Raw genomic sequence first — 17,564 nt, forward strand, 5'->3', positions numbered from 1 at the left:
TGAACCATGTTCAACTAATGTGGCTTTGAGACAATTGTGGAAAAGTGCTATATAAATATATTTCCTTTATAATTGTATTTAAAAAATCATATAAATAACAATATCAAAAATGACTGCCATATTAAATAGAACAAAATACATACTCAACAAATAACTACATTTATTCCACAGCATTATTTAGTTGAAGCACACATTGCGTGTTGTATAAAGGTCTGGGGACATACATATAAAATAATCACAAAGAGTAACAAAGGTAATATATTGGATTATCAAGACTTAAATGATTCATAAAGTCACACATATTAAAAGTAAATTATCTTGTATTAAACACAACTGCTCAAATGATGTATAAAGTTAATAATAATATGCTTCCAGAAATGGTCCAGAAGATGTTTCAGATGTGAACTAGTAAATATAAACTAAGGGGCATTTATGTGTAATCAAAAGCAAAGGTATGAACACATGTAAAACAAATATGTATATCATATAAAGGGGTTTATCTACGGAATCAATTACAATTATAAATGAAAACATCTACTACTTCATTATTACAAAACTATACAAACACACAACTATGAATAAGTATAAAAGTGAATTATGAATATCCATATACACATACAATGTTTATTGTATATAACATATGTATTTTATTGTTTAGTCTCACCTTTTCAAATTGTTGTTTTGAAATAAAAGTAGTATATTAATGCATGTACGTGACTGCAAAGAAGCACCAATCTAAAATATCTAATTTATAAATGGTAGAAGCACAGAAGCAAGATCGTGTTACACACACAACACTGTAACACTCATGTTATATGTGATGATGTAAGAAAGTCAAAGTTAATCAAGTCTTGACAATTGATTGAAAATCCTGCAGCTTCATTTGCTGCTGCTGTTCTCACCAGCACACTTGTGTTTCTTACACTGGTACTTGTAAGAGAATCTTTCACCACACACACTGCAACTCAACACTTTCTCACCTGTGTGTGTTCTCATGTGTACTTTCAAATGTTGACTTTGAACAAAATCTTTACCACAGATTGAACAGGAGAGTAGTTTTTCTCCAGTGTGTGTTCTCGTGTGTATTTGAAAATACCGCCTTCGTACAAAATCTTTACCACAGATTGAACAAGAAAAAGGTTTTTCCCCAGTGTGTATCTTCATGTGTTCTTTCAGCACCGTTTTTTGTCCAAAACCTTTACCACATTCTGAGCAGGAAAAAGGTTTTTCACCAGTGTGTATTCTCATGTGTCCTTTCAAGTTTTGACTTTGTACAAAACCTTTACCACAGATTGAACACGAAAAGGTTTTTTCTCCAGCGTGTATTCTCATGTGTACTTTCAAATTGTGACTTTGTACAAAATCTTTCTCACAGATTGAACAGGTAAAGGGGTTTTCTCCAGTGTGTAATCTTGTATGTCTTTTCAAACACTGACTTTGTGTAAAACCTTTCCCACATATTGAACAAGAAAAAGGTTTTTCTCCAGTGTGGGTTCTCATGTGTCTTCGCAAATGGTGCCTTTGTGTAAAATCTTTGCTGCAGATTGTACAGGAAAAAGGTTTTTCTCCAGTGTGTATTTTGGTGTGTTTTTTCATATTACGACGGTCGTTAAAGGTTTTGTCACAGTAAGAGCATGTAAAGCGTGTGTTGTCAGTGTGACATGTCTTATCAGCTTTAGAGTCTTCATCATCAGTGTCAGGAGGGTGTGACGTTGATAGTGGAGCAAAGATCTTGTCTGCTTGAGATCCTCCACAGTGGTCTCCATCAGCTTCTGTTGTCATGTGTTGAGTTGAGCTGCTGCTTGAAGGCTCCACCTCACTTTCACCTTGGACCTCATCATCTTCACTTTTCACAATAACAACAGTAAATGGGAACTCCTCCAGCTCTCCCTTCTGACTGATGCGATGTTCCTCATTTTCTTCTTTAATGTCAGGGGGCTGTGACTCTTCCTCTTTAAGGTGAAAGGGCTGCGGCTCCCCTTGCTCCATCGTGGAGGTCCACTCCTGCTGCCCAGGGAGACTATGTTCTTCACAGACGTCTGGAGGACAAAATGAAATAAAACACTTGCTTTAGAAAAATCTAGCTTTGCTCAGTCACATGACACATTGTCCTGCACCAGTGTATGTTCTGATAATGTTTCTCAGGATTTCAGCAGTCACCATGTTGACTTTCAAGATGTTCATAATTCAGGTTGGGTTTCATGGCCAATCTCCCGAATCGATTTGATTTAGATTCATAAGGTTCTAAATTGATAAATACTGATGTTTTGTTTAAATTCGATTCGAGTAGATGTACACTTAAATACAAACTGTTTTAAATACACAAGTTTCTAATTTTCCCATAAACAACTTTGACCAGTTTAAATTTAATCAAAAGTCCTAAAAGTGTAACTTTTAAATAATAGAGGAATTGAAAGTGAAAGTATACTTGTATTGCAACTAGGGCTGCACTGTTTTGAAATTTTTTTTTTTTATATATTACACATAAAATGCATAAAACTGCAAAAATTACATTTAAATAAAGACATGTTGATTTTAGACTGTTAATCAATATATTCCAATCTCAAGGTGCCACACGTTAAAACAATATGCAATATTTTTCTTCAAAAATATTTGTTCTTATGCAGACAGACTCTGAGCTTTTGTCTACATAATGCTCTTAAACTGAAGAAATAATCGATAAAAAAAATATATATATATATATAATGTAATGTAATCATAATATATAATAATGCAAGTAACCATTTAAAAGGATATAAACTTTTATTTCTTATTACGAGTAAATTGTTTACCATTGTACTGTAATTAGAAGGTAATACCTTTGTCATCTTAAATAAATAAAAGAAACCAAAAATAAAATGGACTCAATTCTGTAAGCAAAAATGTAACCTTAATAGATATTGAACATCTTAAAGTGATTTTTTTCCTTTTGGAAAAATCAGGTCGGATGTTGTCTTTTTGTTTGTTGCCATCACATGATCACGGCATTTTCGCTCGTTCGTCCGTGTTGATGGGCTCATATTGCTCATCCAATTTGAAGATGACATTATCCACAACGGGACATTTGGCTTTGTAATCTCATATTTTTTCTCCTAATTTGTGTTACTTTACAGCAGAGTCGCAAGGCTCTCTGTACTGTGAGTGTGTACATTATATATATACTTGCAGTGTGTATATAAAACATATACATTGTTATGAAGGTGTCTGTTAACTACATTATATATATATATATATATATATATATATATATATATATATATATATATATATATATATATATATATATATATATATATATATATATCTACATATATATACTTACAGTGTGTATATAAAACATTATACATTGTTATGAAGGTGTCTGTTACTACATTATATATATATATATATATATATATATATATATATATATATATATATATATATATATATATATATATATATATATATATATATATATATATATATATATATACTTGCAGTGTGTATATAAAACATATTATATATTGTAATGAAGGTGTCTGTTACTACATTATATATATATATATATATACTTGCAGTGTGTATACAAAACATATTACATATCGTTATGAAGGTGTCTGTTATATATACTTGCGGTGTGTATATAAAACATATTACATATTGGTATGAACGTGTCTGTTACTACGTTATATATATATTGCAGTGTGTATATAAAATGTTGATTATAAATCATGCCTCTCACCGGAGGCATGAAGGTTGTAGACATAAACCCACAAGTTGGTCAACTTTGACATCAAACTTAGACACGGAGATGGCAAGAAACACATGAAAAGACGCTTGTTTTTCACTTTCTTGAGTGAGGATTATGCTGAATTCCTCATCAAATTGGGAAACACAAGTCTTGGCATCCCAGTGAGAGCAGACATTGTACAGTCTGTGATTGTTTTATTATGTCAATAGTTTGTATAGCTTGTCTAGCACTTAACAATACTGCTACATGATGGTTAGTGTTTCACTAAAGCTGCACCTGTTTAGCACACAGCTTCTAAAACTTGCAGATCATCCTCCTTATATTCAGGATCAAATATAGAAGTTTCTGGATCATAATTTCTCCCAAAGTAGTCTTTGTTGTCTCTCATCAAGTCTGCCATGATTAGAAGTAGCAGTAGTTGTTTTTATTAAGGAAATAGCGAACATCGTAATATTAATGTGAAGCAGTAATGCTGAAAATTACCAAAATACAGTAAATATGACATGTTGGTATGTATATGCTTGTAACTACATTACATGTATGCAAACATCATATTAACTTTTGGTCGTTCAGTTTTATTTGTCATGTACACAAAGCATAAACGGCAATGTGCAATAATATAATAACTCTTTACTGCCCAAACAACACAACCCTGTGACAAATATTATTAATAATATTAAATATTATCAAGGTATGCTCGCAATTTATAGCATAACATAAAGCTGAGAGACAGCTTGTATCTCAAGTTACTTGTAAATTAAGGTACTCGTAAGTTGAGGTACGACTGGATACGAATAAAAATGGACTTGACTGTTCTAAAATGTATGCATCATTTGTGCCAATTATGCAAATTGTACGATGACATCTTAAAACCGCCTAGGCTTGCTCCCACCGCCATTAATAGATTGCAGTTCTGTGGGAAACACCCAAGTTAGTTTTTTTAAACATTGTGTTGGAGCCAAAATTCCTTATTTGTTTATATTGTTTTTATTTTATTTTTCTCTAATTGATTGTTGGGTTCAGCATGTTTAATTTCCTTTTCTGCAGATTGCTCCGCCCACTTCCTGTTAAGAACCAGGAAGTGTTGACAGGGAGGGGACTGTTGCTATGGTGCGGTTACCATGGTAGCCTCCATAAATTGGGTTCAGGTGTGAGCATGGGCAGGGCGATTGGAGGACAAACAGTTTTCGACCGTGTCGTGACATGTCATGTGATGTGGTATCGTGTTGTGTCGTGACAATGCTGTAATAATGTGCCATTCAAGGTCAGCATTTTATGTTATATAACCTACATTTGATTTAATTTAGATAGCTTGGAATAAACGGATTGTCATATCCAAACACATTTCTACAGTACTGGACATTCTATCATTTACACGCGTCAAACTGGTCAACACAGTCGCCCTCGGTACCAGCCCAAAGGTAAGGGCTGTACACATTGTATATTATTATTACACTGCAATGTTTGTGTGTGCAAATAAATGTTACATTACATTTCCATAGCCGACTAAGCATGAAGTTATTCACAATGCGCCCACTCAATATGGACATTCCCGAGTATCTTTTCATGTTAATAATCCAATATAAAGTAGGTAAACGTGTGAGAGTAAGAAGTAAACAAACCTGTTCTGTGTAACACAACTTGTTTCTTGAAACGTGGTCGGTCCTTCTCCTCTTTTGCTGGACAAAGTTCCTCCTCGTACTCTGCTTTATTTCTTTCAAGTTTAACAAAATACAAAATATTTCTTCAACAGCCGCAGTTATTTGTTAGCAGCTAGCAAGCTAAGCTAACTAGCAAGCTCAGCTAGACGAGTCCAGTTGATCCTAACACGAAGAATTAAATAAATGTTGTTTGTCACACGATAGACAACTGAACACAAACGTAGAAAAGTCGGAATAACGCAGACTAGGACCAGAATGCTCTGTTGTTTGGTATTGGTTTGTTATGAGACGACGCGGTCAGTCGGCGCATGCGCAAGGTGTCACTTCCTGTCAACTTTTTTTTTTTTTTTACATATCTTTATTTGCATTTAAACAATTACAATTCGGAATAAATACGTGAAATCACTGTGCAAAAATGGGAGCAATATAAACGTATACATACCAGAATTGCTGGGTTGCATATGACGTCACATCCGTTTTTGTTCCTCGCGGCTTAATTGACACGATGGCCAAGCAGCTTGAGGGTAGCATTAACACAAGTAAAAGTGAATGTAGAGTTTCAGCAGAAAATGTGAAATTGCTGTTCTATTCAAGGGTGTTCCAGTCGTTCAAATAGAGAGATAGGAAAGAGCTTTCATAGAGTCCCCAAAGAAGTGTTCCATAAAGGTGATAAAGTCAGGAAATAAAAGGAAATGTCTCTTAAAATAATAACTTTCATCTACTTGTGGAATATACAATCGGACCATGCTTGTGTATGCAGTGATGACTTTGTAAAATGTTTGTTTGAACATTTGATTTGTTTGAGATACTTTTTGTGATGCAATCCAGTTTATTCACTCCAATATATTAGTAGTGTTTGAGAGCAGAACTAAACATAAAGAAAGGACAAGAGATCACATTAGTTTGTGTTCTTCTGTGGTTGCTATGCCTAAATATAGCTTGTGCAAATAAAGTTAAGTCCTAGTGAAAAATATTGTGATTGTTGGTCCAATCTACCGTATTTTCATTGTCCATTTTCTTTACAAAAACTAAAACTTAGTTTATTGTGCTTTATTGGACACGGATGACCACATTATAGCGTCTTTGGTGATATTTGTTAGCATCAAGAAAAAATATAGTAATATCAAAAATCTATCCATCCATTTTCTACCGCTATTCCCTTTGGGGTCGCGGGGGGCGCTGGAGCTTATCTCAGCTACAATCGGGCGGAAGGCGGGGTACACCCCGGACAAGTCGCGACCTCATCGCAGGGCCAACACAGATACAAAACTGAATCTTGATATCGCTAGCAAACACTGCTGAATAACAGGGGCATCTATAGCTAAATAATTAGACAACATATGAACATCACAGCATAAAAACAACTGCAGACATGAATTGTAGATGAGACTAATTTGTAGCAGGAAATCAACTGCAAACAAAGTTAGCAGTTAGCAGATCACAGCAGCACAGCACTCGTTATGTCAATCAAATACGTTACTTAGCGATGCATGAATAATTCATACTTTGTCTCTCATGTATTAATGCTTAACTTGTGGACCCCTCAGGTGTAAAGACATGATGTGTCAAAAGAAGTGAGGTATCAGTAACGTCTCGGTGATGATAAACAGTTTATATATATTTTCTTAAGAGTGTAAAAAAAACACTCCATCCCATTTTAAATATTTTTTTATGATCGCTTTCATATTTGCCTTTAACCCTTTTAAAATACGACAGCATTTAATAATAATAAATAAACAGTAGCCTCATGGGACTTAGACCATCGCCTGAAACCCGGAAGTACCTTTAGTTCACGTGATTGCAACCCAATTATACAATCAATTATTGTAATAATATATGTTATAATAATATATGTTACATAATCAATGAGTGTATTGACACCAAATCATTGTGCATGAATACATTTCTGAGTATGTTAGCTGTGCTGTATACGCATACTTGCCAACCCTGAGACCTCCGAATTCGGGAGATGGGGGCGTGGTTGAGGGGGGTGCAGGGTTGAGGTGGGCGGGGTTTGGTGGTAGCGTGGGTGTATATTATAGCGTCCTGGAAGAGTTAGTGCTGCAAGGTGCTCTGGGTATTTGTTATGTTGTGTTTATGTCGTGTTATGGTGCGGATGTTCTCTCGAAATGTGTTTGTCATTCTTGCTTGGTGTGGGTTCACAGTGTGGCGCATATTTGTAACAGTGTTAAAGTTGTTTATACGGTCACCCTCAGTGTGACTTGTATGGCTGTTGATCAAGTATGCCTTGTTTTCACTTATGTGGGTGTAAAGGCCGCATATATTATGTGACCATGCTGGCACGCTGTTTGTATGGAGGAAAAGCGGACGTGACGACAGGTTGTAGAGGACGTTAAAGGCAGTGCCTTTAAGGCACGCCCCCAAAATTGTTAATCGGGTGGAAATCGGGAGGAATTCGGGAGAATGGTTGCCCCGGGAGATTTTCGGGAGGGGTACTGAAATTCGGGAGCCTCCAGGGAAAATCGGGAGGGTTGGCAAGTATGTGTAATTGTGTACACATCAGGTGTCACATTTAATTGATGTTGGCCGGTAGCAAGTTCCCACTTTTGTTTGCAACGTTTTTAGTATTTTAGGCCAGGCGTTTAACCTTGGCATATTTTATTGAGTTTATTCAATCATTTGGCGACCCCGAAAGGGACAAGCGGTTGAAATGAATGGATGGATGGATGGCAATAGACAGATGGCGTAAAGACTCAAGGACAAAATAATTGGTTGACTTAGCTGTCAGTCTGTGATTTGGAGCATTCACTTTCTGCTCTCAGAAGTTTTATTTGTGTTTTCTGAAATTATAAATCGTTTCTTCAGTTTTTAATTTGGTTTGCGTAAGTAATCATTATTTGGTCTTTTGTTAATTCGTTTTTTTTGTCATTGTAATTTGTTTTATGAAACGTGAAAGTCCAATGTACCTGACATTAAGCACGCCCTCCAGTGGTTGGCTTTGGAATCCACCTGACCCAAATGAACCCAACATTGATTGATTGATTGAAACGTTTATTAGTAGATTGCACAGTGCAGTACATATTCCGTACAATTGACCACTAAATGGTAACAGCCGAATAAGTTTTTCAACTTGTTTAAGGTTCATGGTACAAATATATACTATCAGCATAATACAGTCATCACACAAGCTAATCATCACAGTATATACATTGAATTATTTATATTATTTACATTATTTACAATGTACAACATGTACATGACTGACGCAAGAGACACACGTGCTGTACAAAGAAGGTACCAACATGAACAAAATAAACTAAAATGAAACACAAGTTCTATTTTATTGTTACAGGAGTTGGCCACCTTTGTATTCTCCTGGAGTCAGAAATCTTCATAATACTAAAAATACAAATGTTAGTAAGATGGTTAAATGATATCCAGTAAACTTAAGAAAAACAGAAAAGAGTCTAAGCAGGCTCCAGACAAGGCGAGCTCCACATTCCAAGCCTTTGTGACTGCAATTTCTGTAGGCTTTAGCAAAACTAATGTAATGCTTTTTTAACAAACTCAACGCCCATGTCCTGAGTCAGATCGTTATTATATGTAGTCAGAAGCATGCAATTGTCCATAAAGACAAAATTGTAAGCATTTGACAATAATAATATTGAATAGCTGAATAGTATCCACTAACTGTGACCGAATTAAGTATTAATTATATACATAATAATACTAATAAGGCATCCCATTAAACACAATAAACATACAGTATTTTCATTACTGTAGTTGATTTTTACTATTGTAAAGTCAGTAACTTCATTATCCAAAATAGGTAAACAAACACAATAATAAAATAGACTCTTAATGTCTGTTAGCAAAATGTGTACTTCAATAAATATTGAACATCTTAAAGTGGAGTTTGTTCCCCAATTGGAAAAACTGGGTTGGGCGGTTTGTTTTGTTGTCTTGTTTAGTTGCAGACTTGCTAGTTGGGCCGTGCTGATGGACTCATATTGCTCATTCAGTTTGAAGATGAAATATTCCCAAACAGGAACATTTGGCTTTATGATCATCTTGTTTGCGCCTAGTGCTTCTTGTATTTTGTGTAAGCTAGCAGCCTGCCTGCTCACCGAAACAAAGATTGTGGATGATTGACAAGAGGCTTCTCTCCGTCTGTCCATTTAGGTCCATTGTCAAATAAACATGCTCAGGTGCTGAGAGTGATGCCCAGAGTGAGACCTCTTGTATCCATTTAGAAAGCCAGAGATGAAAAAATGAAATTTATAATTTATGGATGAATTTATGGCAAAGTTATCAAGTTAATTCTGATTTGTTGTTAAAATAATCGACTTATTGACTATCGATAACAATTGTAAGACATTTTTTAATGTCTCTGGACATCATTAATGATTTTTAATGTCATTTCAGGCCTAAAATGTTGCAAAATTCATTTAATGACTTTTAATGCTTTTTAATAACCCGCGGAAACCCTGGTCAGGATAACTGTTAAAGGTCAGGGTGTGATGTATTCCTGTGGAAGTATTTTAAACACTTTTATGAGAATGGGATATTATTCCAATTTTGACTTTAAGTGACACATTGAAACAGTTATATTTAACAGATTGTTGTGGATCATATTCAAATACACTAAACCATGTTTTTATTTAATTTGTAACCGGGAAACTCAACCATATTTTAATATTTATAACATAAAGTTGGAAGGCTGGGTCCAGATTGTGCCCAGGCTGACTCGTAGTCCAGACCCAAATTTATTTTCAAACTCTCGAGTAGCCCTGCAGTAGATTATTAGTGAAAGAGGACTTTCAAAAAGGAAACTCATCTGTGTGTTTTTAAGTGTAATTGCATAGTACGTTTGCGCGAGAATCTTTTGCCGCACACTGAACAACTTATAGGTTTTTCTCCTGTGTGTGTTCTCATGTGTAACAGCATATTAGGTTTGCGAGAGAATGTTTTATTACACACCGAACACATGAAAGGTTTTTCCCCCGTGTGAATTCTCATGTGTATTTGCATATTACATTTGTTAGAGAATCTGAGCCCACATTCTGAACAACTGAACGGTTTTTCTCCCGTGTGTGTTCTCATATGTATTTGCATATTACATTTGTAAGAGAATCTGACACCGCATTCTGAGCAACTGAAAGGTTTTTCTCCTGTGTGTAATCTCATGTGACGAGACAAATGAGCTTTTCTATCAAAGACTTTTGCACAAACAGAACAACTGTCGGGGGTTTCTCCTGTGTGTGTTCTCATGTGTATTTGCATGTTACATTTGAAAGCGAATCTTTCACCGCACACTGAACAAAAGAAAGGTTTTTCTCCTGTGTGTGTTCTCATGTGACGAGACAAATGAGAGTTTCTAACAAAGCCTTTTGCACAAACAGAACACATATAAGGTCTTTCTCCTGTGTGTATTGTCATATGTCGTGTCAACTGCCATTTTCTAACGAAGCTCTTTGTGCAAACTAAACAACTAAAGGGTTTTTCTCCTGTGTGTCTTCTCATGTGTGATTCCATATTTACATCAACGTCTGACGTTATGTCGTCACTATCTGATAGTGGAGCTAAGAGCTTGTCTGCTTGTGATCCTCCACAGTGGTCTCCATCAGCTTCTGTTGTCATGTGTTGAGTTGAGCTGCTGCTTGGAGGCTCCACCTCTATGTTCTCATCACTTGGACTGTGATGAAGCTGTGAGGACTCAGGTGGTTTGTCTTCATGGTCTTCAGTCTTCACAGAGACAACAGTCAGTGGAAACTTGGTGAGATCAGCCTCCTCCTGCCCTAGAAGACACTCTCCCTCCTGACTGATCCACACTTCCTCCTCTTCCTCTTCCTCTTTAATAAGGGGGGACTGTGGATCCTCCTGCTTTAAAGTGAAGCTACCACCTTGCGGCTGTAGAAGACATTTTTCTTGACAACCAAACAGCTGCTGGACATCTGCAGGCAAGTAAATAAATCAACGCTAACAAGAGTCAGCTAACATTGGAGCCAATGGGAGTCGCTCTATTCCGCCTATAAAGCTCTCTAAAAAAAACATCCAAAAACCTTCATCACGGTTTTATATACACACTGTAAGTATATAAGTCATGTAGTAACATTCATAATATGTAATAATTACGCATTAAGGTCTTTTTAAGCATACGGTGGTGTATTAATTTCACAGACGCATAACATTGTTTACTTTCCCTTTAACACCAACAACACTACTAATCATGGCAGACTTGATGAAAGACACCAAAGACTACTTTGGGACAAATGATGATCCAGAAACTTATATTTTTGATCCTGAATATAAAGAGGATGATCTACAAGGTTTAGAAGCTAAACAGATGCAGCTTTATAGAAACACTAAGCATCGTGTAGCAGTATTGCTAAATGCAATTCAAGATATACAAACATAATAAAACAATCACTTACTGTACAATGTCTGCTCTCACTGGGATAGAGACTGATGGGATGTTTATATCTTCCCCTTTACATCAACAATTCATCATAATCAGTTAAAAAAGTGTTTTTTTCGTGTCTTTCTGACCATCTTCAGGTCTAAGTTGGAGGTCAAAGTTGACCAACTTGTGGGTTTATGTCCGCAACCTCCTACTATCCAGGTGATATGCATGATTTATAATCTCAAATTAACTTTCACCAACTCTGAGGCGATGCAGCAGCTCATTATGTCAATATAGCAGCATAAGCTAGTTAGCTCTCTGTGATCACGCCGCTGCTAAAATAGTTTGTCTGTGTTAGTGCTTATAATAACCTTATCTCTAATACTTGTTAATATTTCGGTCATGTTGGCTCGGCTTTCAAACAAATATAAGCCTTAAGGGCGCCTCGGGATGGAATTCTCAACACGCTGCGGTATCACTTGCTTGCTGTCGTTTTGCTTGAAGATGTCCAGGTTGTAGTGGGTGAGTGTTTGAATTAGCAAAATACGTGTTGCGAGTGTATGCTATGTGAAAGTAAACAAACCAAATCAATAAACAAAACCAAAACAGCATCACTTAAACGCTTTGTACTTTCTTTTGATTTCAAACTAAGGTTCAATACTGAGCGGTACCGAGCGGTCGAAAACTATTTCTGCTGGCGTCTCTTGTGTGCGCAGCTCGCGCACCTGTGTCAGGTTGATTATCAAGGAGACAGCCTGCATTGATTGCGTCACCGCTCAAAACCAACGAAAATGCGTCATTTGTCATTTCTTTTTAGATGGCTCCAACAGGTCATGACATGTAAATGAAGTACTGCTGGTGGTTTTTGGATGTTTTTTTAGAGGGCACAATAGAGGACTCGTATTAGCTTCATTGTTAGCCACCTTGTACTTGCCGTATTTTAAAATTAGAATGCATAAAATGGAAAAACCTATGTGTTCTTGTCTTACATGAGGATTGTTTTTTAAATGCAGTTCCCCTCTAACAAAGTATACTTTTACTGGAAATGGTCGTGTTAACAAGCAAGTACTGTATATCTCCACCCTGAGAATGTTGGACCCTGGATGAACATCTGTTACAAACATTGTATTAGAGGATATGTGGATGTTGTGCTTACTTGGACTGTGATGAAGCTGTGAGGACTCAGGTGGTTTGTCTTCATGGTCTTCAGTCTTCACAGAGACAACAGTCAGTGGAAACTTGGTGAGATCAGCCTCCTCCTGCCCTAGAAGACACTCTCCCTCCTGGCTGATCCAGAGATCTCCCTCTTTAATGTGGGATGGCTCTGGCTCCTCCTCTTCTCCTTCTTCAATGTGAGGGGGTGAGTCCTCCTCTCCCTCTTTATCATGGGGGGGCTGTAGATCCTCTTGCTTCCAAGAGGATCTTGGAAGGATCTGCGTATGACAGAGACATTCTTCTTGACATTTAATCAGCTGCTGGATGTCTGCAGAACAAAAACAAAACAAACTAATTTTCACTAAAACATGTCAAATATTATAAAGTACATTTAATGTAAATGTCTAACAAGTGGACAGTGTGGTGGGAAAATGTATGACTTATGTCCTCTTGTAAGTTATTCAATATTTTGTGGAGAAGACTTTTTTTTTTTTTTACATCTGTAAAAACAACACTGGCGAGCTATGCACACACACTTCTCATTCAACTCTTGCTAACCGCAAAAAGGGTCTGTTTGCCACATGTATGCGGCCGCCGAGAGGGCGCTAACTTTCCCAAATGTTAAAAGCATTATATCACAGCCTCTTCCTGCTTTTAACATGTCACTCGTCACATATTACGAAACGGTTCAAAACATTGCAAAACACATTAAAAACACAAAAATACAACTAAAAGATTGTACATGAGTTCAAAATATAATCTATCCCTATCAATAAATGTATAAAATACGTTAAAAAAAAGATGAAATTGCGTCAATCAACATGAACATTAACACAGGTTCAAAATAGGACATAAAATATAACAAATTAATTGTGTTTAATGTTATTGTCTCAACTGTGGTCATTTCCATTCCATTAAATACATTTGTACTCTTTTTCTAGAGGCTGATTTAACTTTTATTAGACGAATATGGAATGGTTAATTATTCCAAAAAGCAATGGCTCTATAAATGACTGTTTTTTTCATTGAGTTTGTCTTTGAACGAGGTATGACAACATGACCGTTAACAGCATATGCAGGAGTCGATCTGGTCAAACAAAAATGAGGGCAATTTTTGTGTTGGTCACGCAACAGCAAAATGTGGCCAAAGCTGAAGACATCCTTTGCTAAATAGTGAGTCATGAGAGGCTAGAATGCATCTTATCAATACTAGTTCTAATATAACAGCCCAGTGCATGTCTAGCAGCCATGTTCTGAGAAATCTGTAATTTAACAATATTTGTATCAGCTGTGGGTGACCATACTGTTGAGCAATAATCCAAGTGACACATAATTAATAATTTACAAACTTGACCCTGGATGTTAGAACGTACATAGGAAAAACACTTTCCGGCGACTGCTATACCACGACCCACTTTGCTAACCATTGTATTCATATGCTCAGGCCATGATAGTTGACAATTGAGGACAATGCCCAGCAATTTTGCTTTGTCTGATGTTGATTGATTGATTGAGACTTTTATTAGTAGATTGCACAGTACAGTACATATTCTGTACAATTGACCACTAAATGGTAACACCCGAATAAGTTTTTCAACTTGTTTAAGTCGGGGTCCACGTTAATCAATTCATGGTAGATGTATGGGCTTAACGGCTATAGATGGGTTTTTAGATGGTTATTTATTGGGTTCTATGGGTAGAATAGAGTACCTCTCATTGACTCCATTGTTAGCTGACTTTTATTTACGAGTTAGAATACATTACAAAAATACATCCGTCGTCATGTATTTCATAATGATTGTGAATGGTAGGTAACATTCCCAAATAAGTGCAGTTCCCCCTTGAACTAATCTATGTGCTGTTATAGTTTTTGTTTTAAAAGATTATACTTAATAAATACTTAAGAATAGTGTTAATAATCAAATATAAAGTTAGTAAACATGTGAGGGTAAAACATAAACATACCTGCTGTTTGTAACACTACTTGATGTTTCTTGAAAACAGCGTCCAGTAGTTGAGGTTGTCGCTTCTTCACTTTTGTTGGAAACATTTCCTGCTCGTACTCTGCTATCGTTCTTTCGCACATTTTCACACAATCACAACACTTTACACTCACACTTGATCTCTGCTTAGCGATGTGTTGATAACTTCCGCGTCTATTTGTTAACAGCTAACCCGCTAAGCTAACTAGCAGGCTAAACTAGCACGAGAAGCGTGAAAGTGCACTCAAACTAATCTATTAAACGACATGTATGTGTGCATGTTTGTACTGATTTAGATAAATTAACTGTAATAACCACAATGACGCCTTCCACGTCAAACGCCATCTTGTTTTTTTTTTCCGTCCTTCTTCTTCTTCTTCATTTTACAGCGGATCGCAATCAACGTTATAGGTGCATTACGCCACCTACTGTACTGGAGTGTGGATTCTCAGGGTGAGTACTTGGATTACAGACTATGTTGTTGGTATATACCAGGGGTCACCAACCTTTTTGAAAGCAAGAGCTACTTCTTGGGTAGTGATTAATGTGAAGGGCTACCAGTTTGATACACACTTAAATAAATTGCCAGAAATAACCAATTTGCTCAATTTACCTTTAACTCTATGTTATTATTAATAATTAATGATATTTACACTTAATTGAACGGTTTAAAAGAGGAGAAAACACGAAAAAAAATGACAATTAAATTTTGAAACATAGTTTATCTTCAATTTCGACTCTTTAAAATTCAAAATTCAACCGAAAAAAAGAAGACAAAAACTAGCTAATTCGAATATTTTTGAAAAAAATAAAAAAAATAATTTATGGAACATCATTAGTAATTTTTCCTGATTAAGATTAATTTTAGAATTTTGATGACATGTTTTAAATAGGTTAAAATCCAATCTGCACTTTGTTAGAATATATAACAAATTGGACCAAGCTATATTTCTAACAAAGACAAATCATTATTTCTTCTAGATTTTCCAGAACAAAAATTTTAAAAGACATTCAAAATACCTTGAAATAAGATTTAAATTTGATTCTACAGATTTTCTAGATTAGCCAGAATGATTTTTTTTAAATTTTAATCATAATAAGTTTGAAGAAATATTTCACAAATATTCTTCGTCGAAAAAACAGAAGCTAAAATGAAGAATTAAATTAAAATGTATTTAATATTCTTCACAATAAAAAATTTTTTTTTTACTTGAACATTGATTTTAATTGTCAGTAAAGAAGAGGAAGGAATTTAAAAGGTAAAAAGGTATATGTGTTTAAAAATCCTAAAATCATTTTTAAGGTTGTATTTTTTTTCGTAAATTGTCTTTCTGAAAGTTATAAGAAGCAAAGTAAAACAATTTATGAATGTATTTTAACAAGTGAAGACCAAGTCTTTAAAATATTTTCTTGGATTTTCAAATTCTATTTGAGTTTTGTCTCTCTTAGAATTAAAAATGTCGGGCAAAGCGAGACCAGCTTGCTAGTAAATAAATATCATTTAAAAAATAGAGGCAGCTCACTGGTAAGTGCTGCTATTTGAGCTATTTTTAGAACAGGCCAGCGGGCTACTCATCTGGTCCTTACGGGCTACCTGGTGCCCGCGGGCACCGCGTTGGTGACCCCTGGTATATACATATAAAATATGTATTTACACAAAACCACACATAACAAGAGGAAAAACTTACAAAACAAAACAAAACAACCTACACTTTAAGTATTAAACCTGTGATATTAAGATATCCTATTAGAGCCTTGCTACATTATTTAGTGTTTTCCTCCTTCCCTAAAATTGCATTTATTACACCATATTTCCCTTCTATCTATCTCTGCGAAAATGTTGCAGACAAGCACCGATGATGGACCCACTGGAGCAGATAGCGGCGCCGTGGGACGGCCCGCTGGAGACGAAGATGGCGGCGCCGTGGGACGACCCACTGGAGACGAAGATGGCATGTCAATAGCTGAAACAGCAGGCGGCTGGGCTGTTGGCGTATCCAGAGCTGAGGCGGCTGGGCTGTCGGCGTGTCCAGAGCTGGAACAGCAGGCGGCTGAGCTGTTGCCGTGTCCAGAGCTGGAGCAGCAGGCGGCTGGGCTGTCTGCGTGTCCAGAGCTGGCATCCGCAGGCCCACTGGGGTTGCTGGTGGCGTCTGAGGTGGCCTCACTGGAAGAGGTGAGAGCTGTGCTTCCCCTGTCGTACAGCTGACCTTAGCCCTCCCCTCAATGGACGGATTCCTACATTTACTCTTTGCTCACCCATCTTATCAGTGCGTAGTAGTGAATAGAGTAGTGCTTTATATTTTGCAAAAATCAGCAGCCTCCTGTTGCTGAGGAATTTGGCAAACTTGATTTTGCTTGCATGCTTTTCTATCTCTTTTGCCATCTTGATTGGATGAAATTGCACTCCTTCTAAAAACGTCATCATTACTTTCCATTTATCTGGCTCATTTATAGATTTAATGTCAGACCTACTGGCTTTTACCCAGTGACGTGCGGTGAACTATACACCAGGTGAGGCATAGATACTTTTGGAGGGTTTTTTTTCTACTTTTTTTTTTAACTTAAATTCATATGTGCAGCTCTAATCATTGTTGATTTAGGTTGCACATTAGAATAACAGGAAAAAGAAGGGAGTAATTTGCTTTCATAAAAACGTTATCATAATGATA

General features: G+C 36.3%; 4 protein-coding genes and 1 long non-coding RNA gene across 5 annotated transcripts in view; 2 read left to right on the forward strand and 3 right to left on the reverse strand.

Annotated features, from left to right (window-relative positions):
* The window catches only part of LOC133635783 (zinc finger protein OZF-like), a 45,302-nt gene extending 33,988 nt beyond the window's left edge, over positions 1–11,314 (forward strand). Inside the window, exons 2-3 of the transcript XR_009822121.1 lie at positions 10,970–11,131; positions 11,218–11,314. The gene's annotated coding sequence lies outside the window, so the exon portion shown is untranslated. The remainder of the gene's footprint in view (positions 1–10,969; positions 11,132–11,217) is intronic.
* The window catches only part of LOC133635751 (uncharacterized), a 283,249-nt gene that overhangs the window by 29,900 nt on the left and 235,785 nt on the right, over positions 1–17,564 (reverse strand). The window lies entirely within an intron of this gene.
* LOC133635787 (gastrula zinc finger protein XlCGF8.2DB-like) lies at positions 666–5,710 on the reverse strand. The gene is made up of 2 exons (XM_062029069.1): positions 5,356–5,710; positions 666–2,039 (listed from the first exon to the last, which is right to left on the reverse strand). The coding sequence occupies exon 2, from the start codon at positions 1,987–1,989 to the stop codon at positions 880–882; it is 1,110 nt and encodes a 369-aa protein (XP_061885053.1). The 5' UTR covers positions 1,990–2,039; positions 5,356–5,710; the 3' UTR covers positions 666–879.
* Positions 8,555–15,222, reverse strand: LOC133635770 (zinc finger protein 391-like). Its single transcript, XM_062029049.1, has 3 exons — positions 14,879–15,222; positions 12,915–13,241; positions 8,555–11,309 (listed from the first exon to the last, which is right to left on the reverse strand). Exons 1-3 carry the CDS (start codon positions 14,997–14,999, stop codon positions 10,189–10,191), a joined length of 1,569 nt encoding a protein of 522 aa, XP_061885033.1. The 5' UTR covers positions 15,000–15,222; the 3' UTR covers positions 8,555–10,188.
* On the forward strand, positions 12,903–17,039 carry LOC133635797 (uncharacterized). The gene is made up of 3 exons (XR_009822124.1): positions 12,903–13,118; positions 15,285–15,348; positions 16,742–17,039. It is a non-coding gene; the product is annotated as an uncharacterized LOC133635797 (long non-coding RNA).

The sequence above is a fragment of the Entelurus aequoreus genome, linkage group LG20, assembly GCF_033978785.1.
Source record: "Entelurus aequoreus isolate RoL-2023_Sb linkage group LG20, RoL_Eaeq_v1.1, whole genome shotgun sequence".
NCBI lineage: Eukaryota > Metazoa > Chordata > Actinopteri > Syngnathiformes > Syngnathidae > Entelurus > Entelurus aequoreus.

What these genes read in the sequence shown, in the direction of transcription:
- LOC133635787 (XM_062029069.1), bottom strand. Translation starts at nt 1,989, where the DNA reads ATGGAGCAAGGGGAGCCGCAGCCCTTTCACCTTAAAGAGGAAGAGTCA.
- LOC133635770 (XM_062029049.1), bottom strand. Translation starts at nt 14,999, where the DNA reads ATGTGCGAAAGAACGATAGCAGAGTACGAGCAGGAAATGTTTCCAACA. An exon ending in AGTAGTGTTACAAACAGCAG is followed by an intron (nt 13,242 to 14,878) that starts GTATGTTTATGT and finishes TTTGTTCTGCAG; the next exon opens with ACATCCAGCAGCTGATTAAA. An exon ending in ACAGCTTCATCACAGTCCAA is followed by an intron (nt 11,310 to 12,914) that starts GTAAGCACAACA and finishes ACTTGCCTGCAG; the next exon opens with ATGTCCAGCAGCTGTTTGGT.